At 41.6% G+C, this 27,689-nt stretch overlaps 1 protein-coding gene across 3 annotated transcripts in view; it reads left to right on the top strand.

Moving 5' to 3' along the window:
• Positions 1 to 27,689, top strand: part of cadps2 (Ca++-dependent secretion activator 2) — a 290,724-nt gene that overhangs the window by 239,207 nt on the left and 23,828 nt on the right. For 2 of the 3 annotated variants that reach the window (XM_061722218.1, XM_061722217.1), the window contains 2 exons: positions 1,826 to 1,900; positions 8,898 to 8,981. In XM_061722218.1, coding sequence (XP_061578202.1) covers positions 1,826 to 1,900; positions 8,898 to 8,981 — 159 coding nt within the window. The remainder of the gene's footprint in view (positions 1 to 1,825; positions 1,901 to 8,897; positions 8,982 to 27,689) is intronic. The other variant, XM_061722219.1, reaches the window with a different exon arrangement.

Raw genomic sequence — 27,689 nt, 5'->3', positions numbered from 1 at the left:
ATCAAGCGTTGTTACTACCATTTACCATTACAGAAACACGGCATTGTTTACGTTCTACAGTGTTGCACACTGGGAATTGTGACCTCCCGGTCCGGAGCTCTATATGCATCCACGCTCACACACACCAAGCTCAGCCTTTTAAAAAGACCATTATACTCTTATGTTAAGGTGATGCCGATGTCAGAGGACAACTCGGTATAAGTTATGAAAGTTTGTGCATTCCATTGTGCTTCGTCGTGCCCTTAAACCTTCTCAAAACTTATTTGACATATGCCAGCATATTCCCCAAATTTTTCACAAGTCACTGGCTAAACCGTCATGGTGTAATAGGGCCTTTAAATTGTTTTTAGTTTAATATTTGGGAGTTATTTGTCTTCAATATGTGTTTCTTTTAAAAGCAGATATCTTCCTTGCCTTTTATGAGGTGGTTTATTATTTAAATTATTTTTTCCTTGGTTCTGAAGCTCTGCACATGACCTGTGTTGGGTGTTGCATACATATGTATGTATGTGTAAACATATATATGTGTATACTGTATGTTAAGGGTCTCAACTTGACAGTTTTACCAAACATGAAACATCTCCACTTGATGAATAAAATATGCTAATAGATATTATTTTTCTAGTTTCATTATGTTGCTGAGTACACAAAGATAGTATTTAGGGGGCATTAATAAAAAAATGTGAAGCAATTCATACCTAAAAAATGTTGTAGAGCTGAAAAAACAGCAGACAAACAAACAAAACAAAAATGCTTTCAAAAGAAATAATTGTTCTTTTCAGTTTTTGCTTTGCATATGGCAAAGACCAACAATTTCACCTCTTCCCTGCTTTTCTATAGACGTCATTGTCAGAAAAAGAAAGCAGCCATGTTAATTGAGGTAAGAAGAAGGGGAAAGAAGAGAAGAACTCAAGATTAGCCATAAAGATTTCAGCTGAAAGAGAGCTGCCATTTTGCAGACCTGTGGAAGAAAAGAAAAGGAAAAAAAAACTAAATTTGGCAGTGACCTCCTGGACCCATAGTTTGTCAGCGATCTGTGTGCTTTGTTGATTGAAATTTTTAATTTGGGCGTTCTTTAGATGGCCAATGAAAGGGCATTGTTGCCAAGAGATGAACTCCCCTGCTGCCGCTGTTATTCAGCATTCAGCCCCAGCCTTTTTTACTCTCACTCCGTAAAGGGAAAAAGGTGCCATGAATATTTTTTTCGGGGGGGGGGGTGGGGCAAACAAGACATGAAATGGCGAATTAATTGAATCTTGTGTGAGCCTTTGGTCCTCGCAGCTTGACCGGTGCTTTAGAGGAGTACAAGGCTGCTCTAATTGTGGGGAGGTTCACAAAAAGTATCCTTCAGATTCCTTCTCTTTTCTGCTGCGAATGGGAATGTTATTCACCAGCATAATGCATCCTATTAGCTGCTTAACTTAGCAGCGTTATACAGATGGGAAGGTTTTTCACACCTCACTGGCTGGGGAGATTGTGCGTGTGTGTGTGTGTGCGTGCGTGCGTGTGTGTGTGTGCGTGCGTGCGTGTGTGTGTGTGTGTGTGTGTGTGTGTGTGTGTGTGCGTGCGTGCGTGCGTGCGTGCGTGTGTGCATGTGTGCATGCGTGTCCACACATGAGGACAGCAGCAGCGTTTTTGTTTCTGTCTTTTTAACAACACACTCCTTTTCAACGTCAAGATTAGGAGTCATTGCTAAATAAAGAAAGAAATGACCATCAGTTCCATGGAAAAATTTAATTATTGCTTTTTTTGTTCCTTGTCTATGTCTCCCACATAAACATGTGTCTTCATTACCAACATACTTGGGCCACCGTCACCACCACAGCAACAGTACCACTCCAAAATCGACGTTCTGATTGACGAGGCATTCAAAGAAATGATTTCTTCCCTCGTGTCTAAGGTAAATTTCTTTTTCTTTATGCCATTTAAACAGTTCCTCATAGTATCCTTTTTCTATTGTCCATATGTGTATATATATATACAGTATATATGGTCAATGACGTGACGCCTATATTTTCTGAAAAACAGATTTTTTTTTCAATTCAAAAAAGGTTTAAATGGATAAAAAAATATGATATATATGAACTACCTGTCGTACTACATATGGACTCACTTGAATTTTACAAAAAATACTAGTTATTTGGGATTTTGTTGTTGTTTTAAGCGTCAAAATGTCATGTCGTCTGACCATGACTCTTGTTCTGAAAACTTTTTTTGAAATCACTAAATGTATTTAAATCAATCTTCTGCCCTATCTGGCATGATTTCCGAAATGTCTTGTAGTGTGTAAGATTGCAACACATTTGTATTTATATTTCCATCATGATGGAAATATACAAACAAAGTTTGACTAATGATGTCCATTTTATGAAATATCATGTGGCGCGACCATTAAAAAAACAACCATTTTTGTATAATACTGAAAACTTGTAAAAAAAAAAAGATGTCAAGATGTTAAGGAAATTCATTTATTTTAATATGAATCATGGTTGCACCACATGACCTTTTTTAAGGCTAGTGCCAATTCATCTTGACAAAAAACTCATCTCAGAAACTCAACTCAGAAATCACTTAATTTAAAATTGACGAATGAATTTATGTGTACACAACATTCTTAATGTTTGAACTACTGCAATAGATAATCTTTTTTTTCTCATTTTAAAATTGACCTGTTGAAAATCCTTATTCGTCATTGACCCATATATATATATATATATATATATATATATATATATATATATATAATATAGTATATGACATTAATGCCCCATGGTTGGTGGATCTAAGGCCTGGAATATACTTGCAGTTAACAATGCCTACATGTACGCATCACGGCTACCACAAGTATCCTGCTTTCATTTGGCATGTCTGTCGTGCATGTCCCTCAAAAATATGTGACGCGTATGTGATCTGCAATACACCGTTGACCGTTAGGTTCTCAGCAAACGAGCGGTCAGCGCTGGTCAGCAGGCGACTGGTGTAGCACTGATCAGGTCAAGCAATCGGATGCAATGGGTCATCAAATCTATTCAAATTCTACACATACAAACCTCGTGGAGCACAGTTAAAGATAGTGTTTGTGTTTCACGTCATCAATGTCCTGCATCAGAAAAACCAGAAAAAACTATTGATGATCCAAATGGTGTTGATTCAATCTCCGCCATCTCTGATGTACAGTACTGCTGTTTTCTCTGCCAAGACTGCAACAAAACCAGGTCAATCCAGACATGGAAACCACTAGCTTTTTTTCTTCATACCCTTGTGTTGTAACGTGTTTGAACATTTTAATTTGTTCTCTTTGTGGCTTCCTTCAGAGTGACTTTTAAAAAATTGTGAATTTCTAATCCACCTTTTTCTCTTGTTAACCAAACTATATATCCATAAGTAGCCTACATATCTTCCAAAAAACATTTATTTTCACCAAGAGTCAATGCAAAGGCTTATCAACTCCCGTCTCTTTGTTTAAAAATCCCTTTTTGATATAAATGCGTCCCCTACCTACATTTTCCCCGAGAGAATGTCTCCCTAAAGAAATGTATTAATTCTGTAGTAACAATGTAGTTCATTTCCTAGTTTGTATTTTGATTTTTTTATACGTTTTTATTTCCTCAATAGTGAAAACGATAGCTTCCTCTTCCAATAGTTTTCCTGTTGTATATGTTACGGTTGGACTTTCTAAACGGAGGATACACGCTGGTATCAGGCATACAGGCTGCAGACACAGTCACCACCACAATGACAGACATCCAAAAGAAGAGTCTCCGGTATGAAGAGGCACCAGGCCCGGACACGCTCCACAGCTACTGGCTGAAGGAGCTGCCTGCACTCCATGAGCGTGTAGCAGTACAAATCAACCTGCTGCTCACGGATGGGACCCACCCAGAATGGCTAACCCTAGGCTGCATGGTCCTCAACATGAAGGAACCCTGGAAAGTGGCGGCCCCATCCAACTTATGGCCAATTATATGCCTCTGCACTATGTGGATGCTCCTGTCAGGGATCATAGCAGCCAAGATGGGTAGGTACATGGTGCCACAAATGATCACAGCTCGCAAGGGAATTTGCAAGGAAACCCAAGGAGCCAAGGACCACCTGCTGGTCGACACAACAGTTGCCAAGGACTTCAAGATGTGCACTGCCTGGATAGACTACAAGAAAGCCTATGACTCACGGATACTGGAATGCTTGGAACTGTACAACCAGTGGCGGAGCGCGGGTCTCAGTACAGAGGGGCATTGTGGATGGGCCCTTATGATGGTCATTTTAACATTCAACAACACCTCATCCTACCCATCAAACAACATTTATTCTCACTTTTATTGAGCCAAGCCTATATGCCTATGCTGCAGACAGCAGAGTAATGTCACAAACTTGTTCAGAAGAACACACACACACACACACACAAACACACAAACACACACACACACACACACACACACACACACACACACACACACAGGCCTGACAGCTGTCAATCACATGGCGCTGAAAACTCAGATAGTCATGGACTGACTCAGTTCCATCTTTGATACAGCTTAAATACAAAAAAAAACATAAATGGTCTAAAATTACACAATCTATTCAGATAGATACAGACACAGCAGTCTATAACATCATTTCTGAGCTCTCTAACAGAGAATAGACTCGGCGCTCTAGTTGACAACAACACAAAGCACATTCAAATAGGCAGGTGGTCAAGGCTACACAACATTCTGATAAAGAAATTATTTATGAAGGTTACACAGACTCACCAATGGCAGTTGACTCTTCTATAACCCTTGGCCCGAACAAAATAATCCAGGTAACGTGGAAAACAGGGTAACATTCAAAACTTTGTACATAAGTCCTCTTTTAAAGTTTAGCGCTCATCTCCTTCATGGCAGGAAGTCGGCAAATTGGCTGTAACTGTTAAGGCTGATCTATGGTTCCATGTTACACCAACGCAGAGCCTATGCCGTACCGTACAGCGTAGGGTTACAGCCAAGTAAGAATTAACCTACACTGGCCGCACAATGCAAATTTTATCTTTATTATAGCCTACAATTTACGATTATATGAACGTATCACACAAAACGGGGCCCTATCATTGGGCCCTATGAGCTTGTGGGCCCCGTGGCGACCGCCCCCTAATCCCCTTCTGGCTCCGCTACTGTGTACAACATCAACAGGACACTGGTAACCTTGATCAAGAACTACATTGGGCCATGGAAGACTACTACTGAGGCCAACTGAAAGCTAATTGCACAAGTCACCATCAAGTGCAGCATATACCAAGGAGATGCTCTGTCCCCACTGCTGTTCTGCTTAGGCTTGGAGCCTTTCAGCCAGATCATCACAAAGAGTGGCTATGGATACCGGTTCTGGTATGGAGCAATGATCAGCCACATCCTTGACATGGACGACACCAAGCTGTATGCCAAAGAGTGAGCGAAACATTGACTCACTAATACACCTCACAAGGATATACAGCAGAGATATCGGAATGTCATTCAGCCTGAATAAATGTGCTTGGATTGTGTCTGAGAGGGTTGAGCTACCAGAGATTTTCAAGACAGGTCAAGGAAAAGTAAATGTATTTGTATAGCACATATCATATACGAGTGCTTTGCATAAGAAGTTTATTTTAAATGCATTCAAAAGTAGAGTTTAAAAGCAGTAGTTAAAGACAGGCCGACATCAGTTAAAAATAAATAAACAAATGAGATGCAAGGAATAAAGTTTACCGTGCATCATGGTGGATTACTGAAATGCAGCAGGAAATAAAAAGGTTTTCAACCTTGACTTAAAGCAACTGAGAGTTTCAGCTGCTCTAATGCATTCTGGGAGTTTGTTCCACAGGTGAGGAGCATAAACGCTGAACGCTGCCTCATCGTGTTTGGTTCTAACTCTGGGTTCAGAAAGACCATTGCAAATAGATGAGGATCTCAGAAGCAAATGGCAACTCTGAGGAGGCTGCAAGCAATTCAACAACGACCAAGTACTTACAAAGGGTTAGGCAGGTCCTGAAGAGCCAGTTGAATAAAAATAACAAAGTACGGGTCATCAAGACGTATGCCCTACCAGTAATAAACTGGCATAGTAACCCATCTACAGGATAGTGATTGACATGGCAATCCCAGGTGGCTGCAATATCAAGATGAAGAAATACGAGAAACTAGAGATAAAGAGAAAAACGATAAAGCAAAGTATATAAATATATATATATATATACATCCATCCATCCATCCCATCCATCTTCTTCCGTTTACCCGGTCCCGGATCGCGGGGGCAGCAGCCTCAACAGGGATGCCGAGACTTCCTTTACCCCAGACACTTCCTCAAGGTCTTCCGGGGGGAGTCCGAGGCGTTCCCAGGCCAGCCGAGAGACATAGTCTCTCCAGCGTGTCCTGGGTCTTCCCCGGGGTCTCCTCCCAGTGGAACCTGCCTGGAACAGCTCCCTAGGGAGGAGGGACATGCCTGGAACACCTCCCTAGGGAGGAGGGACATGCCTGGAATACCTCCCATGGGAGGAGGGACATGCCTGGAACACCTCCCTAGGGAGGAGGGACATGCCTGGAACACCTCCCTAGGGAGGATCCAGGAGGATCCGGTACAGATGCCCAAGCCACCTCAGCTGACTCCTCTCAACGTGAAGGAGCAGCGGCTCGACTCCGAGCTCCTCCCGGGTGGCCGAACTCCTCACCCTATCTCTAAGGGAGCATCCAGCCACCCTGCGGAGGAAACTCATCTCAGCCGCTTGTATCCGCAATCTTGTCCTTTCTGTCATTACCCAAAGTTCATGACCATAGGTGAGGGTAGGTGCGTAGATTGACCGGTAAATCGAGAGCTTCGCCTTTCGACTCAGCTCCTTCTTCACCACGACGGTCCGGTACATCGACCGCATAACTGTGGACGCTGCACCGATCCATCTGTAAATCTCACGCTCCATCGTTCCCTCACTCCTGAACAAGACCCCGAGATACTTAGGCCCAATCCCAATTCCCTTTCACTCACCCTTCTTTTCTCCACTCGCCCTTCTTTTCTTCCCTACCCCCTAAAAAAGAAGGGGGAGATTTTAGGGCACTTGAGATCTAGGGCACTTGGCCCAGGTGCCTGTCCCATTTCTCCTACTCCCCCTCGTTTTCATCCCTACCCTGATCAGGAAGCTGAGAGCCAAAAGCTGTTTTAATTTCAGCTGTAGCGCTGTTAATATGGCACTTTATTAAGTTTTAATATTTTTTCAGGTGTAAAAGTAACCATTTAGATCCCCAACCTGGGCTCAGTTTATCCAAATAACGCCTGTTAAGAAATTTGACTCGACGTTTTCGGAGATGAGAAGAGCCCCCGGCCCCGGGGAGCAGAAGCAGCTCACGGCCGGGGGGACAGACGCGATCGCTGGGTCAACCCAGCGCCGTCGCCCCGGGAGAGAAACCTGCAGCTTTGTTGAGAATTACGCTGGATGAAATAAATCATTTAGGAAGATGTTGGTTTAATAGATGAAATCTAACAGTTGTAGCTACGCCTGTTAAGAAATTTGCTCCGAAATTTCGAGGTTTCTGTCTGCCGGCTCCGGAGCTTGGGTCCGCGTTAAATCGATGCAGAGCCTACGGCGTAGGGTACGGCGTAGGGTACGGCGTAGGGTACGGCGTAGGGTACGGCGTACGGCGCGCGTGCCGCGTACATCGACGCAGAGCCCTCGGCGTAGGGTACGTAGCCTACGGCGTAGGTTACGTAGCCTACGGCGTACGTTACGTAACCTAACGGCCTTTACTCCAGCGCGATTCTTCGCGAACAACGAACAAAAAAGAGATTATGTAAATTCACTGAGTGAATATTATGAAAGTAAAATATACATTTGTCGCTAAAAATTTAATCAAAACGCATTTTTATGCAGAAACTAACTCAAAATATAGATTTATTCACTAAGAAATGTCCGCCATGTTGTTTTTTTTTTATTCAGTCCGCAAATGACGACGAAAAGCATTCTGGGAAATTTTTATACCCCCTCGCTCGCGAAGTCAGCATCTGAAATCACTCGATCCGTAGGGGCTATTCTCAGCCCTTCGCCCTCGTTATGCCCACTCCCTCTAGGTGAAAAGAGGAATTGGGACACCACTACCCTCACGGGAACGCGCAAAATTTAGGGGGAGGGATGAAAACGAGGGCAAGGGGGTCAATTGGGACGTAGCCTTAAACTCCTCCACCTGAGGCAGGACTTGTCCACCCACCCGGAGAAGGCACGCCCCCCTTTCCCGATGGAGAACCACGAAAAGGGTATATATATATATATATATATATACATATATATATATATATATATATATATATATATATATATATATAAATATCTATATGGGCATATGTGTACAAATATATAGAAATATGCAACTATGTGTATATATGTATGCATGCATAAGGATGTGTGTGAGTATAATTACAGTATATAATAGTAATAATAATAATAATGTTAGCAGTGTGAGTACAGTGTGAGAATAATTATAAATACAGGTTAAATGATCAGTGAATGGGGGTAGGACTAAATAAGTTTACACTTCTTCCTACTCCTTTTTTGGCACATGTTAATCAAGTTAGCAAGTTTTAAAGGATGAAATTCTTTGTTTTGTTTTGTTGTTGTTTTCTTAGACTTCTCATGAAGTGCTGTTTCTTTTTTTTACATGTACTAAAATAAATCAAATCAAATCAAATAAATAGATAAAGAAGATCTGGAAGGTAAAGACAGCAATGGTGCCATTAATAGTTGGAGCACTTGGAGCTGACAAATTTAATAGAAATTAAAAAAACTTTATAAAAGGTTTTAAGCAAGTTAAAACATTCTGATTGCACTGACAAAAACTTTTTAATAAAATAAAATTCACTCAAAAATTGTGGATAATTATTTTGTTCCTCTCTGTCTGTAGTTTGCCGCTGTTTTAGACGGTGTTCTCTCCAAGCTCTCGAGATATGATGAAGGCACGTTCTTCTCTTCAATCCTATCTTTCACAGTGAGTAGCAACATTTTTGTTCAGTGTCACAGAGGGTTTTCAGCTCAATGATGTAGTTTGTTCTTTTCTGGAAACTACATGTTGGCCCTCTTCTTCTTCTTCCTCTTTGTCTTCCTCACCCTGCTGCCTTCAACGGGAAAGGTGAAAGCAGCTGCCAAATATGTGGAAGTTCCTGTGAGTCAGCTGATCAGCTCCTTTCTTTCCGCTCTCTCTATCATTTGTCTTTCACATATTTGTGTTTCCATCTGCATTTGCATCCAGGGATTTAGTGTTGGCTGGAAAATCAAGCAGCATGGAAATGCAAAGCTACTGTTTGTGTTACATCTGTTTTACGTTGCACACTTTCAAGTATGTCAAAGATAAAATAGAAGTGAAATTGCCCGTTGAGGGTTTTTTTTTGCAGTATTTGGGATTTGTGCAGTTAATTAAGAAACGCTGTGTTTCCATTACACTGTGGCACCACACAAGAACCATTGATCGAATAAATAACACTGCTGACCACGAGGTGGCGGTAATGCGTAATTATTTTACTGTTTGCTAACGGTCAGCAGCATAAAAGGAAATGGAAAGAAAAATGCAGCAGAAGAAGAAATAAGGGATGCTACGTGTTTTTTTTTTTTTTGCTTTTTTAACATACATCGGGGTTGTAGCAATTGGAATTAAAACTCTTCATTAGTGTAACACACCAACAAGGGACGGACTCGTTATCAGGTTTTTTTTATTGTAATCTCCATCTTTATCAAATGTACTCAGAGCAAAATGTTTCTGGTCCAATAAGTACAAATTAGTCATTTTGAAATCTCAATCAGCAGAGACCCCTGACAATTAGTTCCTGTGGGCCAACCTAAATACCTCCTCTACTACGGGAACGTTTCTCGTTCCTGAAGGCCACTTTTGCCTGGTTCTTGATCCACTCACTCATCACTCACTCATCTTCTTCCGCTTATCCGTTCCCGGGTCGCGGGGGCAGCAGTCTCAGCAGGGATGCCCAGACTTCCTTCACCCCAGACACTTCCTCCAGCTCTTCCGAGGGGAGTCCGAGGCGTTCTGAGGCCAGCCGAGAGACATAGTCTCTCCAGCGTGTCCTGGGTCTTCCCCGGGGTGTCCTCCCGGTGGGACATGCCTGGAAAACCTTCCTAGGGAGGCGTCCAGGAGGCATCCGGTACAGATGCCCAAGCCACCTCAGCTGACTCCTCTCAAATCAAATCAAATCAAACGTTATTGTCACATCATATTACTCAGTAACATGGGTAAAAACTTGTTTGTGCAGGCTTATTATTTGCAGTTAAAAGATATACAGACGACAGAAGACATACAAACAACGTGCATTGTGCATGAATAATCTACATAAAAAACATAAAAACAGTACGTGGAATAAAAGGATAGAAAAATGAATAAATAGTCTTGGGCTTGTATGTATGATATAAAAGTATGATATAAAAAATCTTCATTTCAGTCTTTAACAAGAACTAGGTCTTGTTCAGCAATCTATTTGCTGACAGATAAAAACTGTACAGGAATCTGGTGGTGCTGCTCTTTATGCACCGGTACCGTTGGCCCGGCCGTGGGTGCGGCAGTGGCTGGAACAGGCTATGGCTGGGGTGATGGATGTCCCGGATAATGTTGTGGGCCTTAGGCACACAACGTCTCACATGAAGTTCTTGGAGGTGGAAGCTCCCCTCCTCCAATGCGCTGTGCTGTTCGCACCAACCTCTGCAGTGCTTTCTTTTCTGCAGCGGTGCGGTTTCCGAACCAGGCAGTGGTGCCGCTCATCAGGATGCTCTCGATGGTGCTTGTATAGAAAGCCCTGAGGATGCGGGGGCTCACTTTTAAATTCTTCAGATACCTCAGGCAGTATAGCCGTTGTTGGGCCTTTTTCACCACTTTTGTGGTGTGTGTAGCCCACTTCAGGTCCCTCAATATGTGGATTCCAAGGAACTTGAAGTCTTTGACCTGCTCCACAGCAGCACCATTGATGATTACAGGTGGGTACTCTCTCTCTGATCTCCTGAAGTGCACGATCAGCTCCTTGGTCTTGCTGACGTTTAAAGCCAGGCTGTTCTCTCGACACCACTGTGTCAGTGACCCGACCTCTGCCCTATAGGCCGACTTGTCATCGTCGTCAATCAAGCCTATGACTGTCGTGTCGTCCGCATATTTAATTATGACGTTGGAGCTGTGCGTGGCTGTACAATCATGTGTGTACAATGAGTAGAAGAGAGGGCTCAGGACGCAGCCCTGGGGGGCCCCTGTGTTGAGGGTCAGTGGGTCCGACGTTATGTTGCCCATCCTCACCACCTGACGGCGGTCAGACAGGAAGTTGAGTGTCCAGCTGCACATGGTCGGGTGCAGGTCGAGGTCCCTCAGCTTTGTGTCCAGTCTGGTTGGTATGATGGTGTTGAAAGCGGAACTGTAATCCACAAAAAGCATCCGTACACATCTATTCTTCCCCCTCTTGTCCAGGTGGGAGAGTACAGAATGTACGGCCAAGGCAACTGCGTCGTCAGTTGAACGATTTTGACGATAGGCGAATTGCCAGTGATCCAGCGTGGCAGGCAGTGCAGAGCAGATGTAGTCTCTCACCAATCTCCTGAAGCACTTGCTGACAATCGGTGTCAGAGCGACAGCTCTCCAGTCGTTGAGGCATGCCACCTTAGAGTGTTTTGGAATAGGGACCACAATGGAGGATATAAAACCGGAGGGAACCACAGCTTGGGAGAGGGAGAGGTTGAAAATGTTTGTGAACACTCCTGCCAGCTGGGCTGCACAGGCCTTGAGCACACGGCCAGGGATGCCATCCGGGCCGGCCGCTCTGCGGGTGTTGATCTGCAAGAAGACTCTGCATACATCCGCCTCCGAGATAACAAGAGGGCTGGTGTCCACAGGTGGTGCAGGCAGTGGCTGTCTCGTACTTCCAGACTCGAACCGGGCGTAGAAGGTGTTGAGCTCGTCAGGGAGGGAGGCAGAGGGGGTCTCTGCAGATCTAGCTTTCCCTCTGTAGTCTGTGATGGTGCGCAGCCCCTGCCATGTAGTCTTCACATCCCTGCTCTCGAACTGAGCCTCCAGCTTGGTCTTGTAGTCCTTCTTGGCCTTCCTGATGGTTCTCAGGAGTGCCGCACGTGTGTCCCCCAGATTCCCAGCTCTGAAGGTGACATTGCGTGCATGGAGAGCAGCTCGTACCTCGCTGTTAATCCACGGTTTCTCATTTGGGAAAATCCAAACTGATTTCTTTGGAACATTGTCCTCAATGCATGTACTGATGAAACACATGACTGTATCTGCAAACTTGTTGACATTGTCACTGCGGAGTTCCTAAACATCTCCCAGTCCGTGTTGTCAAAACAGTCTTGTAGTGCAGAGTCCAATTTTTCTGACCATATCCGTATCTCCTTCTTGCAGATGGGCTCTCTTTTCAGTCTCTGTCTGTAAGCAGGCAAAAGCTGAATGTCGCTGTGGTCTGATTTTCCAAAGGGGGGCGGAGTAGTGGTTTATAGGCATCTGGAAAGGTGGTGTAGCAGTGGTCCAGTATGCCACCACCTCCGGTATTACAGGTGATGTGCTGGTGGAACTTGGGGAGAACCTTCTTAAGACACGCCTTGTTAAAGTCTCCTGACACCCCGAAGGCGCATTCAGGCTGAGCAGTCTCTTTTTCACTGATGGCTTTGTGCAGCTCATTCAGTGCTATATCTATACTAGCTCTTGGGTGTTATGTAGACACCAATAAAAATAATAGCACTGAATTCTCTGGGGAGCCAGAATGGTCTGAGTTGGATGGTTACAAATTCCACGTCTGGACAGCAGAGGGAACCAATGCGCTGAGCGTCGGTACACCAGGTGTCCTTGACGTAGACCCAGAACCCGCCTCTTTTTCCCTTTCCGGTCAGCTCCTTGGACCTGTCCACCCGGAAGTGTACCCGGGCAATTCAATCGCTGAGTCGGGGACCGTATCATCCAGCCATGTCTCGGAGAGACAAACAATGTTTGTGTTTCTTGTCTCCCCCTGGAACCGCATCCGCGCTCGTAGTTCGGTCATTTTGTTGTCCAACGATTGAACGTTGGCGAGGAGTATCGATAGCAATGGGAGCCGGTCCGTTCTTTTCCTCGCCCGTACTAGGATGCCGGCACGTCTGCCGCGGTACCTTCCTCTACGGAGCCTTTTCCGACGCCGTCTCGGTGGCATGGTTGCCACCCCACTGATCCATGGATCCATTGCATTAAAGCTGTATGGAGGATCTGCTCCTTGGAACTCTGGTGAGTGAGCGATCGCTGATCTGATCTCTAAAAGCGTGTGCCTATCATACGTGTATACACTGGAGACTATGTGTGTGGCAAAAAAGGAGAGGAAAATACTTAAACGTAGGAGACTAAAGAAGCTATAACTGCAAAGACTAGAGCGTACACAGCTGCTGCCATCCGTCGGCGCCGCACCTGCCGCCATCTTCCGCACCTGCCGACATCTCAATGTGAAGGAGCAGCGGCTCGACTCTGAGCTCCTCCCGGGTGACCCAACTCCTCACCCTATCTCTAAGGGAGCGTCCAGCCACCCTGCGGAGGAAACTCATCTCGGCCGCTTGTATCTGCGATCTTGTCCTTTAGGTCCCTACCCAAAGTTCATGACCATAGGTGAGGGTAGGTGCGTAGATTGACCGGTAAATCAAGAGCTTCGCCTTTCGACTCAGCTCCCTCTTCACCACGACGGTCCAGTACATCAACCGCATAACTGCGGACGCTACACCGATCCGTCTGTCAATCTCCCGCTCTATCTTCACTCCTGAACAAGACCCCGAGATACTTGAACTCCTCCACCTGAGGCAGGACTTCTCAACCCACCCGGTGAAGGAACACCACCCTTTTCCGGTGGAGAAGCATGGCCTCGGTTTTAGAGGTGCTGATTTTCATCCCTGCCACATTGCACTTGACCTCAAACCGCCCCAACACATTCTGAAGGTCCCGGTCCGATGAGGCCAACAGGACAACATCATCTGCAAAAAAGCAGAGATGAAATCCTGTGGTTCCCAAACTGGATCCCCTCCGGCCCCTGGCTACGCTTAGAAATCGTGTCCATAAAAATTATGAACAGGAACGGTGACGTCCAACATGCGCCGGGAACAAGTCTGACTTACTTCCGGCAATGCGAACCAAACTCCTGCTCCGTGCTCTGTGCTACTTATTTCTGAGGTGGATCAAATACAGCAGGATGGGATGTCGGGCTGAGATAAAGATGGGAAGGCTGGATAATTATAATCTTAGCTGGGTCTGGGATGTCACTGTACCCTGCCAATCTGTATGGCTCACTGAATGATCTTCAACTTCAAAGTGACTGGGTTGATTTATGTCAGATAGAAATATATTCAATTTGACTATTCCCTGTCATCTAATATTCTTATTAATAATACATAGCAGACCTAATATGTGTTTTGTTATATGTATTTTAAAGATACACTAATCCACCACACAATTATTTACATCACAACACACCTCACAGTCGCCATTCTGCACACACTGCACCCATCACTGCCTTCAGTCGTTTTCTGTCTTGTCCTTTCATGTTTCACATCAGTGGTTTTAGTTCTCTCTTGGTGAATCCGGGTTTCAGCTCTTAATGCTTGATCAGCTCTGATGTTTGATCAGTCTGTCAAGAGGACTGTTGGAGGACATATTCACTTTCACGCACACAAAAAACTAGCATATGCTCCAAGATTAAAATGCATATATTAGCAACAATGGCAACAAATTTTCCCATTTTGTTAGCGCTTCAACATTGTTCTCTCTAAAAGTCTTCCATTCCCCAGATAGGGGAATGGAATTTTTCCAATTGGTATATCTTTCCAATTGGTATATCTTTACAGTAACAGTTCAAAGTAGTTAATAGGTAAAAATGCTGTGCTAATAGCCATAAAGACAAAGAATGTTCCCATACCAACAGCATTTAAAGAGCAAACCCCTGTTCCAATACCATATCTAAGTTTTGTTGGGTGAGCTTCCCATTATGTAACTTTTGTCTTGGATCAAGGGTCGGCACTGGGATTAACAGCATTTATTCATTCATTCACACATGTATTTCTGACCTTAAAGCAGCAAACATAAAATAGCAGTATTAGTTCTCACAGTTGGTAACATGACTTATTTTCTAAGGAGAAAAAAAAACATGTATAAAGTTACTTAATGTAAGACATTTAACCCTTTATATGGCAGTCAATAAAATATGTTCAATGGAATTTCAACTCTAAAGGCTTATTGTAAAATATTAAATGACCTCTATTACCATTGTAGCTTTTTTTAAATAATCATAGTATGTAGTTCTACTGGAGCAAATATTAGCAAATATGTTAGCAAATATGGTCAGTTATTCTTTAAAAGCTTAATATATTATGCTGCAAACAGAAAATCAAAAGAATTATAGTCCGAGGTTGTCTCTCTCCTCTTTGGTGAGTTTGAATAAGATATATTTTATTTATTACTTCATAACTTGAACTGGTGCTTCTGTTCAGTGTGAGCGAGACATGGTGATCAGACATCTCTGAGCACGATTCAGGTCAGTGCCGAACGAGGATACAACTCTGGGTGAAGAGCTTTAATTAACTGAAAGCTGTAATTAACGATTAACTGGTAGAAAATTCCAAACGTTAAGTCAAAGCTAGTTTATTTTATTTGCTTCTTTTAGGTATTGGTTATTAAACACCAGATGTGGAAAAGGTCCTTCTTTAAGTTACTGAGTATTAGACAAAGAACAGTAGAATAACCTTACTTGACCTTTTTAATCCCCTGCCCCCTCTGTAACGCCATCAACCTATCCCACAATGCTCTCTGGTAGCCATCCAGACTTCCCTCTTAGCCGCCCCCTGCCATGAAATTATAATGTAACAGCCACCTCGGCCTGTTGGTCTTTTGTGTGGAGGAAACCTGACACAGGTAAGCTTCTTTTGGGTTGAAGAACAGGAGGTGGAGCCTCCTGAGACCTCTTGCACGACAGCTCCTCCTCCCTTGTCACGGGAAGATAAAGCGATAATCTCAACCTTCTCCTTTTCTTTCATTTAATTTGAGATGGGAGTACTGTACTCTTTGTTAAAGCTTTACATTTATCTGACTCGTGAATTTGATGTCTTATTTACAGTCATATATGATAAATGCTGACTTAAGGCATTTTATTCCAAGTGTTTCATCTTCAGTGATATTAAAAAAAAAATATTATAATTTCATCATATTCATCATTTCATTATCATTTTAAAATTTTAACAATTGAAGTGCAGTGCAACTTTGAATTATCAACATTTTATTTCCATCATTTTGATACTGACTTGGTTTTGTGTTTCAGCAAATCTCATTAGTGTTGACATTTAAGCTCATATCTAAGAGTTATGTCCATGTCATGAGTAAATAATAAAAACAATTCTAAACGTATTGAATTGAATTGAAATCTTTATTTCAAGCATATTAATTATAAAAAAGAAAAACAATTACACATATATCAGAAAAGAATACAAATAAACAGTCATTAAACAAATCAAAGGGAAATAAACCTTCATTAACCAGTTAATTCATTAACCAGATGTTTTTTGTTTTTTTTTTGTTTTTTTTTTGTTTTTATTTCACACTGATCATGAACTATTCGTCTGAAAACCTGCTTTAAAACATTAGGCTTCTGCAGTGGTTAAATCTTTGTACTTTCTTATTGTGAGAACGATTCAGTTCAGTTTAATCCACCTTTATTTGTTTAGTGCCAGTTCAAAACAAAAGTCATCTCAAGGCACTTTCCACAGAAAAAGTCCAGTATCGTCCAACCAAACACAATCCTGTTCAGTTCAATCTTTTTTAATTTGATCTAGTCATTCATTTAATCCAGTTTTAAGAGTACCTCAATACAGCATGGTGTTTATTTTATAAATTGTGATTACATTTAGAGCAAAAATGACAATGAAGCTACAGTATGTTTGAATACGGGACCACTTGTGATCGACAAGTTTGCCATAAAGTCAAATGAAACTGTTACATTGTGAACAGTCTATGGCACTGACCCTCTAGAAGACAGCTGGGAGTCTCACTTGAGTACGAGCCATGTAATCCTAGATATTTACCAATAATACTTCCTTTAACATAATTCATCCTTCCCGTGCAAGACTTCTCTCAAAATAATGTAACATGACAGGACTCAAACGCTGCAAATTGGTGGAGGAGCTCATTGTGTGTTTTTCCCACACTTGAGTCACACATGTTCAGCAGGACATGTTCACGCCTGTGCAGCCAAGATTCCAGTGACTGACAGCCACACATGCTCATTTCAAACATATGCACGCAAGCAAAGCAGAAACACAAACATTGGAAGAGTGATCAGCATCACTGGCTGTTCACCATCTTTACAACATATTTCTCCAAACAAATCTGGGAATCCACAGCTCCTGACAATATATACAAGCTATAATGCAAACCCCGCAAACGATTTGGGGGCAGAAAATTGAGACTCAGCACTCCCCAAACATCGTTGGTTTCTATATTGGCGAAGATGTTTTAATCTGTTGTGTGGATGGCTGTGTGACAGACTTTTGGGCTGGTGTCATGTGGATGGAGATGTTTTTTTTGAGTGTGGATCGCTTTCACTGTAAAAAGAACTAATCTGGGCATACATGTGTCCTTTATTGTAAGTGCAATAATAATACAATAAAATAAGACCATAAATGTCTTATTTATAGTGACTTGTTTTTAAATTCAACCTGCTCACTTTGCTGAAACACAAATGCTCAGGAACAATCTCTAGCGGTATAGAATTACCTGTCTTTTCACTGCGCTCCTCCCCATCAAACTGCTCTTTACCTCCTCTCTCCCTCCACTTCACCGCTCCACCCTCTTTGTTTGTCTGACGGAAACATTGCGCTCAGATTTTAGTCGTCAAACAATGAAAAGCCTCTAGCTCCCCGTTTTGCAGACACAAGAGTTGATAAATGCAGTTTAGCTTTAAGTAGGGATGTGAAGAGAAACAATATCTCATCATGTGAAAAGCTGTTTTGTGAACATGCCAGTAGGACAAGCAATAACATACTTCTACTCTGCCACAAAACTACAAGAAGAAGAAGGAAAACTTATACAAAAACAGCCAATCAGTGTTTCCGTCATGGCCTCTTTGTTGCTGTGTTGTTGCTGCCGCTAGTCGCCAGGGACTCGTCTAACAATTTATTTAGTCTCCTGTTGTTGAAGACTTTTGCTTTGTAATACATACAAATGATGGTTTATGCAAATGAAGTGATGATGTTTTTCAGGATAGCCCATAGCAACTTTTCTTTCTTTCGTTTTTTTGCATTCTGTATTGACAGAGTTTTGCTTTCTTTGTATTTTATACAATAAGTAAATGTTTTATACAGTTTATTTTTATTTTGAAAAGAGGAACGTTCTAAATCTAAATAAACCTGTATTGTTTTGATGATGCCACACATTTCTTTCTGATATTTCTTCAGCGTCAGAGTTGAATCAAAATGTTGTTCTCTCACTTAGAGGATATCTGTGATTACGTAGATGTATTTTCAGACGTTGACAGTAATCCCTTAGTTTTCCACCCCACCCGTCCGCCCGCCGATTAAATTACTGTAGGATTTTGAACTATTTATTTCCAATAAAGCATGTAGCTGATGATTAAACAAATTATTATAGTTCTACATTCCTGAGTGTCTGCTTGGACAAAATTGTACCGTATTTTTGCGACCATTAGGTGCATATAAACGTCTTTTTTTTTTTTTTAAATGTGCCGCACGCCCAATGACGCAATGCGCCTATTGTATTATTTAAAGGCTGATTTATGGTTCCGCGTTACACCAACGCAGAGCGTACGGCGTAGGGCTGCGTCGACTTAACGCGGATCCATAAGGCGGACGTAATTGAGGCCACCATGAGAAGTTAAGGGGGAAGGGGTGGGGCGGGATTTGCGGACCTAGTAGGGACCACCATGAGATGTTAAAGGGGGAAGGGGGCGCGTGAATTGCCCGGCGGCGGCTCCGTGGCGGACGGGCAGACTCTGACTCGCTACCGAGAAGAAGACGCTGCTCCCGGGGTGGCTGCGCCGCAGAGGCGGGCCGGAAGGCAGGGAGGAACCACCGACCGAGCAGAAGCCGACACGTCGGCTCCCGCTCGGTCGGCGGGCTCCGTCGTTTACTATTGAAGGATTGTAGATGTGTGGGCTGACTTGTCTGCTGGGTTGGACTGTTGTTCGTGCTTTTGCAAAAGCCGGCATCATTTCCGAGGGGCCGTACGGCACGGGAAATGACTCTGCTGCAGCGCGGCCAGAGAGCTGCGGACTCTGCCTGTCGCTGCTGATCAGTTCTCCCGGTCTCATTGATCAGTTCTCCCGGTCTCATTGATCAGTTCTCCTGGTCTCATTGATCAGTTCTCCTGGTCTCACTGATCAGTTCTCCTGGTCTCATTGATCAGTTCTCCCGGTCTCATTGATCAGTTCTCCCGGTCTCATTGATCAGTTCTCCTGGTCTCACTGATCAGTTCTCCTGGTCTCACTGATCAGTTCTCCTGGTCTCAGCGCGATTAGGCTCGGATGAATGCAGAAACGGAGGATGAAGATTTCGATGGGTTTGATAAATGTAATAATTTAAATAAAGTACAATCAAACTAAGTTTTGCTCCCGCTTTATTTTTAATTTATTTATTTTTCGCTCTATTTGTGTGTGTTGTGCACGCGTGTGTGTGTGTTGTAAGGCAGCGCTCCATGTGTGTAGACAGCGCCTTTTCGGTCGGTGCGCCGTATGTGTGTTTTAAATCAAAATATGACACAAAAAACTGAGGGTGCGCCTTTCCACACGGCGTGCCGAATGGTCGCGAAAATACGGTACATGTATATGTGACGTGTGCTTTTGTCTGCAAAGACCGTCACACATTGGCAAGGGAGAAAATGAAAGATGATAAGGATAACCTCAGAAACTTCAATACAGCAGCTAATCAGTTAATCAACAAGTGGATTTATCAGAACAGGTCATCTTCCTCAAGAGTAGGGGCTGCTTATTGTGTTCTACCACTGGCTTCTTGTGAGCATGCAAGCTAAATTAAGGCTTTTTCAAACTTTGTTAAAAGCTCAAGTACTGATTTATTTTTGATAATCTTTGACAAGGCCTTACAGTCCCAGTGAAGAATCAGTCTCCAACCTGACTGCTGTCTTTAAGCTAAGTCAAAGGCTTCTTGGTTTCTTGATGTGTCATGTTACTAGTTTGTCCTCTAATGCGCTGTGTCGTGCAGCACTGGATCCAGATAGCAGATCTCCCTGGGGCTGCTGCAGATCGTTTAGAGAAAAGAGGTGTGAAAAATGTCAAGGCAATTACAACAGGAACTGCACTTGTAATCTCCCCTGACGGCAGGGATCGTGAATGAACACTTCTTCTTTTTGTGGACTGTCACTGCCACACAAGCTACTATTTCACTCTTAGTTAAATGCAGTTTTCTTTGAAACTCGGAACAAACAGAGTGAAAATATTTTTTCTCATGATCCCCTGTAATGCAGGTAAGTGTGAAAATCTGTTACCTGTTTGGATTATTTGGTATACAAGGCAGGGCAAGTTTATTTCCACAGCACAACTCCAAGTGCTTTACAGACATTAAAACGTAAATAAAGAGCATGGTTTAAAACGGAAAGAAAAAAGAGCAATCTGTAAAACTCGGATAAAAATCAGTAGTTAAAATATTATTACGTTTTGAAAAGTCCCCTTCAGCCTGGAGTGTTTCAGCTGATCTGAGGCTTTCTGGGAGTTTGTTCCAGACATGTGGAGCATAGAAGCTGAATGCAGCTTCTCCATGTCCATGTCAGGTTCATACTGGGTCAGGACGTCACTGATGTATTCTGGTCCTGGACCATTCAGATCTTTATAGACCAGCATCAGAACTTTAGTGTATATCCTCTGACAGACAGGCAGCCAGTTGTATAACTGACGTTCTAGGTAAATCTGTAAAGATGCTGTTACTATAATCAAGCTACTAAAGATGAATGCATGGACTAGTCTCTCAGCAGGACTTTCCAGGTCCTGCTGAGACATCAGGTCTTTTAACCTTGATATATCCTTAAGGTAATACTAGGCTGAATTTGTTGTTGCCTTAATGTGTTTTTCCAAATTTAGGTCCGAGTCTATCACTAGATTCAAGATTCAAGACAACTTTATTTATCCCTTGAAGGGCAATTTGATTCGCCCAAACGCACACATAACAAACACATAACACATTCAATAGAAACACAGAGAGAAAGTTGGCAGCTGTGTGCAAAAATCTGCAATTTGTTGCATTAAAAAGTGCTGATACCAACAAATTAATTAATTTAAAAAAAAACAGTCTATACAAACATTGGATGATATCATTCCTAGAAGGTAAATGCACTAACTGCACGTACTAAACAAATTCATAAGGATAAATTTAATAGCCGGACAGCAGAGGGGATAAAAGACTTGGAAAGCGATTACCCTTACAAACAGGTTGGGCATAACGACGCCCTGAAGGAGCAGTGAAAATTATTTTTCTAAGACATGTCCAGAAGTTCCCAGAATACGAGGAGTCTTCCTCAAAACCTGTTGTTCCCATAGGGAGCCGAGGTCTCTCTGCTTGAGTCCAATAAGCTTGGAACAGATTTTCACCACACTGTTAAGACTGTTTCTGTCCCTGAATGACTACACCTAGATTTCTGGCCTGGTTGGTGGTTTTTAGGTGTTTAGATTGAACCTCTATGGTGACCTGTAATCCTTTCTCTTTGGCTCCAAAGACAGTTAGCTCAGTTAAAACTAAAACTAAAATGTGCAGCATAGAAGAAAGTTTATCATTGCCTATAATATTTAGCAAAACAATGTTGTGTACTTATTACAGTTTAGTGATGAGGACGTTAAATCATTATTCATTAGAAGACTCCCTTTTGGTGTGTCCCAGCCCTAATAGCCAGAGAAAATACATTTCTCCCCAGCCTGCTGCTGCATGAGTATCTGCAGTGCTTTGCTGATGGCAACAATTTTTACAGTTTTACAGTTGAGGTACACACTATCTCTGCCCTGAAAAATTAGAACTAAAAAAATAGTTTGGGTCAAACAGAGACCAAATCTGCAGCTTTCTTTGCCGCATAATTGACCTTGATTGATGATATTTTAGTTTAGTTTAGTTTAGTCTAGTTTAGATTACATTAGTTTATTGGTAATTTCGATTCCCAGTACAGGTGCAATTCGTCGGTGCCATACAAAAAAAACATTATAATTTTTGGTATATACACGTATATATATATACAATTTTTTTTATACAATTCTAGCTAAAGACCAAGGACCAAAAGGTGTAGACTGAAGCCTAAGCTTATGACGCCTACCCTTTTATAAACTAGTACAGTGTCATTAATAAATATCATTCCATACAGTATTTGTATAAGCAATAATACAATAGTACATACACACACCTACACATATACATTCATACATACACACACGCATACTGTGTATATATATATATATATATATACACACACACACACACACACACACACACACACACACACACACACATACGCATATATACCTACATACATACACATGTCCATAGGTACCTGCCTATGTGTATTATCCCTTTGTTTTATATTTATTGATCATTTTGTATTTATAGGTGCTTTTGAATTGTAATAACGTGCTACACATATTCATTTCTTTATCTAAACTGTTCCACAGATTAACTCCTGTCACTGAGATGCATCGTTGTTTAACGTTGGTTCTTGCCTTTGTTTTCCTTCACATAAATGTTCCCCTGAGTTCATATTGGTTAACTCTGCTTTGGAAAACATCAACTCAAAGGGGACCATGGGTTCCTAAATTCATCCATATGGTCCAAATCTGCATTTTCTTTTGTGTCTTTGAGCCTTACTTGGCCTCTCATAACCATAACCCATGTAAAAGCGTCTCCTGTAACAGTCTAAATGTTCTTCTTTAGCAGAGTCGGCGGCAGAACAGATCTAATTGGGGGGCACATAATAACCAGCGGGGGGGCACAAACTGCCGTTCAAGAACGCAATATGATGTAAATGCTTAATATGAGTTTGCCATCAACGATCTCAGCAAACCAGTTTCAATTACACAACATACTGCAAAATCTCTTTTTAATACACACACACACAAGTGTATTGTGCACCCAAACTGCAAAAAAACAAAAAACAACGACGTACAGGCCACGTCTCTCCCTCCCTCCCTCGCCCTCTCCATCTCTCTCTCATACAACGCATACACATAAAAATGTGAACGGTGAATCTCCAAATTTAATTTGGCGAAATTAGACAGACCTAAACATTCCACATTTGCGTAATAATAAACGCCAAGGCTGGCGCCATGAAGTCAATTAAATGCATGTCTCACCTTTAGAAGAGTTGCACATCTTAATTTTCCTATTTCACCATAGATCACACTTTGGGACGCCTTCTTTATATTTTAGCGTTATTTCAGCGTAGATAAGAGTGAGTTTGATGCTCTTTAACAAGTTTGGTCCGCGGAACAACATCAACCCAGCTCCCCCAACCCCTTGCTCCGGTGGCTGATTTATGGTTCCGCGTCACACCAACGCAGAACCGACGGCGTAGGGTACGCGGCGACGCACACCGCACCGCGACCCTACACACTCGGCTACGCCGTCGATTTAACGCGGAACCATAATTCAGGCGAAGCTGCAGTCTCTGCGCTGATCCTGACACAGCGGGTCGGAGCAGATTTGGTCATGATGTTTAACCTGTGTTTTGTGATTAATAAGCACAGGTTTTAATTAAATGTAATTTATGAAGGATGATTTCACGTTCAATAAGATAAGTAATCAATAAAATACAAAGTTTGGCACAAAGGCTTGGCCTGCTTGTGGGGGGGCACAATAAGTCATTTGGGGGGGCATGGCCCGCGAATGACCCCCCATGACGCCGACCCTGTTCTTTAGGAATCTGGAAACACAGCCCGCCTTCGTTAACAGTTTGTTCAGTTTCTTTGCTCAATCATCCACTGCTGAACATTTCTCTCTTGGTCTGTGCACAAACTATACTAGTTTTTGGTGTTTCCAGTTTCGATATTCTCCTATGCCCCTCTCTAGAAGTTGAGGAGAACTTTTTAGGGGAGTTTCCTCAACTTTCCTGTCATTTACACCCATTTATACAACAAGTGTTACTGTTTCCTCCGTACTGTGGCTCTATGCATTATTTCACTCTGCAAAAACTGTGACAAACAGAACACAAAAATGACCATCATGTTCACATCAACTTTTTTCTGGTGTATTTTCGTATAAATTACAGTTTTTTAAATATTTTTTAATTAAATGCAATGCTTTCCTTGAAAATATTTATGGATATTAAATAAATGATTAAATGAATAAGTGTACACTATCAAATGATTTATTATCAATGTGGATGGTTTATGTAAAATGTGGTGACTTAACAAGCACTTATCAAAAAAGAAGTCCAATCAAGTCCAATCAAGTTGTCTTGGACAACTACAGTTTTTATGGAATTATATCCATTCTCTTCAAACCTAAATTCGATTCTAAAAGAGAAGCAAATGAGAAAGTGAAATAAGAAAAAAAATGAAATTTTCGGTGTTGAAGTTCACTTGAAACAGAAGTGAAGAATTTTGACTCCGACAGCAATAACTGATAAACAAGCTGCAATTATAGAACATTTACTTTATGATGTATGTATTTTTATAAATGCATTCTTGGATGAGTTAAACATTTTGCATGTATTTCTTAAATTTGTCAAATTTGCTTATCTAATGAAGAAAATGTTATAATTGGTACAATAGTGAAAGATGACTTGCATGGCATCAATTCTTCATCAAAATCTTCAACATCCTTCGCCTTTGGCTGAGATAGCTCAATAATCATTTGTGGATTTCTTTTTTTTCCATGAATATAAATAGATTCATGAAATCAAGAGGACTTTGTTCATGTTTTTCAGACAGAGATATGTATTTGTCATCCATGAAATACAGATATAAAAAAGAAATGCTTTGAAGCTTTTCTGATTGAGGTTCATCAACATACAGAGAACTTCTAGCACGATTTCTGTTTTACCTTAGTTCTCATTTATTTTCCCTTATTTAATTCTGTTCCTTTGATTCTTTCTGCCCTTCTTCCTTCTGTCCATTGTAATACTACACGCCAGCTCCCTTGCTCATTATGCACTGTATTGTATGACATTTTTTATGAAAATTTGCCAGTATATGGAAAAAAAATACATTTCCTTTACACTTTATATATTAACGATGACTAATATATGTAGTACGCAGTTTTTGGTTTCGGAAAGCATCCTGTGAAGTAGGGTAGCATGGCCACCTGCCACTTCTTAATCGGTGTCTACCTGGACCTCATTAAGATGGACAGATACAGTATTTTGATGCTGCTTGTCTGAGGCGGAATATAACACCACATGACACGTCTTCCTCCTCACTAGTACATTGAGGTTCATTTATATCAGTAATGGAAAATACTGCTCCATTTAACATCACCAACTGTGCTTTGAACTTGCAGATCATTTAACGCCGTATTGAAACAGTAATTTAGCAGAGGCGTTGTGGAAATTGGTGTTGAATGCTTGAACCCTGAACAGTTAGTTCTTTGTCTCAACATTTTTTGATTTGGGTCTGTACACGCCATTGTTGTATTTTCCAATATCATGTTAAATATTACTTATGAATGCAATTCATGCCTATACTTTTGGAAACTTGAGGAACCATAAGTTAAGCCTACAGTGTGACTACGTTTACATGCAGTCAAAATTCGGGTTATTGCTAATATTCCGGTTACTGAAACATTCAGAATATTCCGTTTACATGCGTGAGCAAACAGGGTTATCCCTGTTTACATGGTGATTAATCATTTGGGATATTTGGATCAAACCAGCGACGCGCAGAGAATATCATGACGCAATTGCCGTCAGTTCCGCTTCTTCTTCCTGTATCCAAATTCAAAACAAATGCTGCTTCGTGCAACTTTTCGCTCACCTTCTTGTAAATCTGGCTATCCGCGTACTTTCTACCGTCTACAAATGCCAAAATATTCATATCCTTCATTACATTTATGAAGTGATTAGTCTCCTCCTGGTCTTGTGTTTCTCCGTGTTTATAAGAACTTCCTGGACTCAAAAGACCAGGATTCCTTGTGAACAGAGCATGTGCAGAAAACAAATTCCTGTTCCGTTTGATGGGGATATCCCGTTTGGCCGAATATTCGGGTTTTAAAAGGAGTAACCCAGGGGTCATATTCGGGTTTTTAAAAACCTGAATATGAGCAAATTCAGGTAATTCAAAGTTATTGGTGTTTACATGGCCGTGCAAAACCGGGTTATTGCTAATATTCAGGTTTTAAAAGGGTTATTGATGCATGGAAACGCAGTCTGTGAGAGCAAAGTGCTCATATGGAATAATATGGAGATATAAGTTCTTTAGCAGGAAGGCCCTTAAGGGCTTTCAATCGAAGAATATTTCTAAATTCTATCCTTGATTTGACATAGATTCAGTAAATTAATACTTAATTATGCTCTGCCTGGTCTCAGGCTTATGTTCTTATATGGCATCTGCCCCCCTTTACCGGTGGCTCCAGGGTACGAGTTAATTGGAGAAATTTGAAGGCTATTCAGAGTCATTTCAGAACATCCCGTTGATAAGAATTTGCAGTAATCTTGTCTTGAAGTAACAATACAGGGACTAGTCTGTTGTCATAGTGCTGTGGTGAGATTTACAATTTTTTACAAAGTTACAAAGGTGGAAGAAGCTAAGAAACTTGTTAAACCCTTACATCCTGTTAAAGTCAAATTTAACCAATTTTTACGTTTAACAGCAGTAAAAGTACTCCAAACAATGTTATTTTAGCTTGAAATTGAAAAGTTTTGGAAAAAAAATCCAAAATACTCAAAAATGAAAATGTTTTAAAATGTTATACTATCATTCAGGTGCCACAAATGTTTGCACCCTGAGACTGTTTCATGTCAAATTTTCCCCGGTGTATATAGATGAATTTTAGATGTGCCAATGTTGGAAATTGTTGTTTTATGGAATCTTGAACCTGTGAAACTGCAAATTATGTTAGTTTGTATTTTTGGTGGGGCAGTGGTGACAGAGGTATGTCACAAAAACTATCTGCTCCCACCACATTAGCTCAGGTTCTTGTAGGAATGTAAAAAAGAAAAGAAGATATTTCTCTTTTGAATCAATTTTGATTGGATGGGTAATGATGGTGATGGGGGTTTTGTCACATAAGAACACTACCTGAATTGGCATTGTAGTAAAAGACATTGCAGCAATGTTTATTTATCCTTGACAAAAATGACAACTAAGGACGGAACAATTGTAAAAAAGTGCCAGACACATGCAACTCCGACAGAAGAAGAAAGAAGAAAATTTGAAATGTTTCAATCCATTAAGATGAATTCTAATCATTATGGCTTTTTTGGCTTATTTTTGCATTAATCATAGATTCATTTGTTTTCGAGTTAATACATATAAAGTCAAAAAATCTTGTATAAGCAGTCATAAGGAGCGGGTTTGGTGCGGGTTAATACTGTGAAGGCTTAAAATTCTAACAGTATGTAATTGTAAGGGTTAATATTGTGATTTTAAAGACAAATCCTGGTCAGAAATAAGTGAGGTTCCTAATACATCCACAGTTCCTTGAAGACAGCTTGCCAGTAAAGAGAGGAAGCTGTTTTCTAATCATCCAATACTTGAACATTTCTTTGACTCCTTGAAAC

Source organism: Cololabis saira, chromosome 5 (genome assembly GCF_033807715.1).
Source record: "Cololabis saira isolate AMF1-May2022 chromosome 5, fColSai1.1, whole genome shotgun sequence".
Classification (NCBI taxonomy): domain Eukaryota; kingdom Metazoa; phylum Chordata; class Actinopteri; order Beloniformes; family Belonidae; genus Cololabis; species Cololabis saira.
The sequence above is the reverse complement of the archived record's forward strand: the minus strand, read 5'-3'. Positions and strand labels throughout refer to the sequence as shown.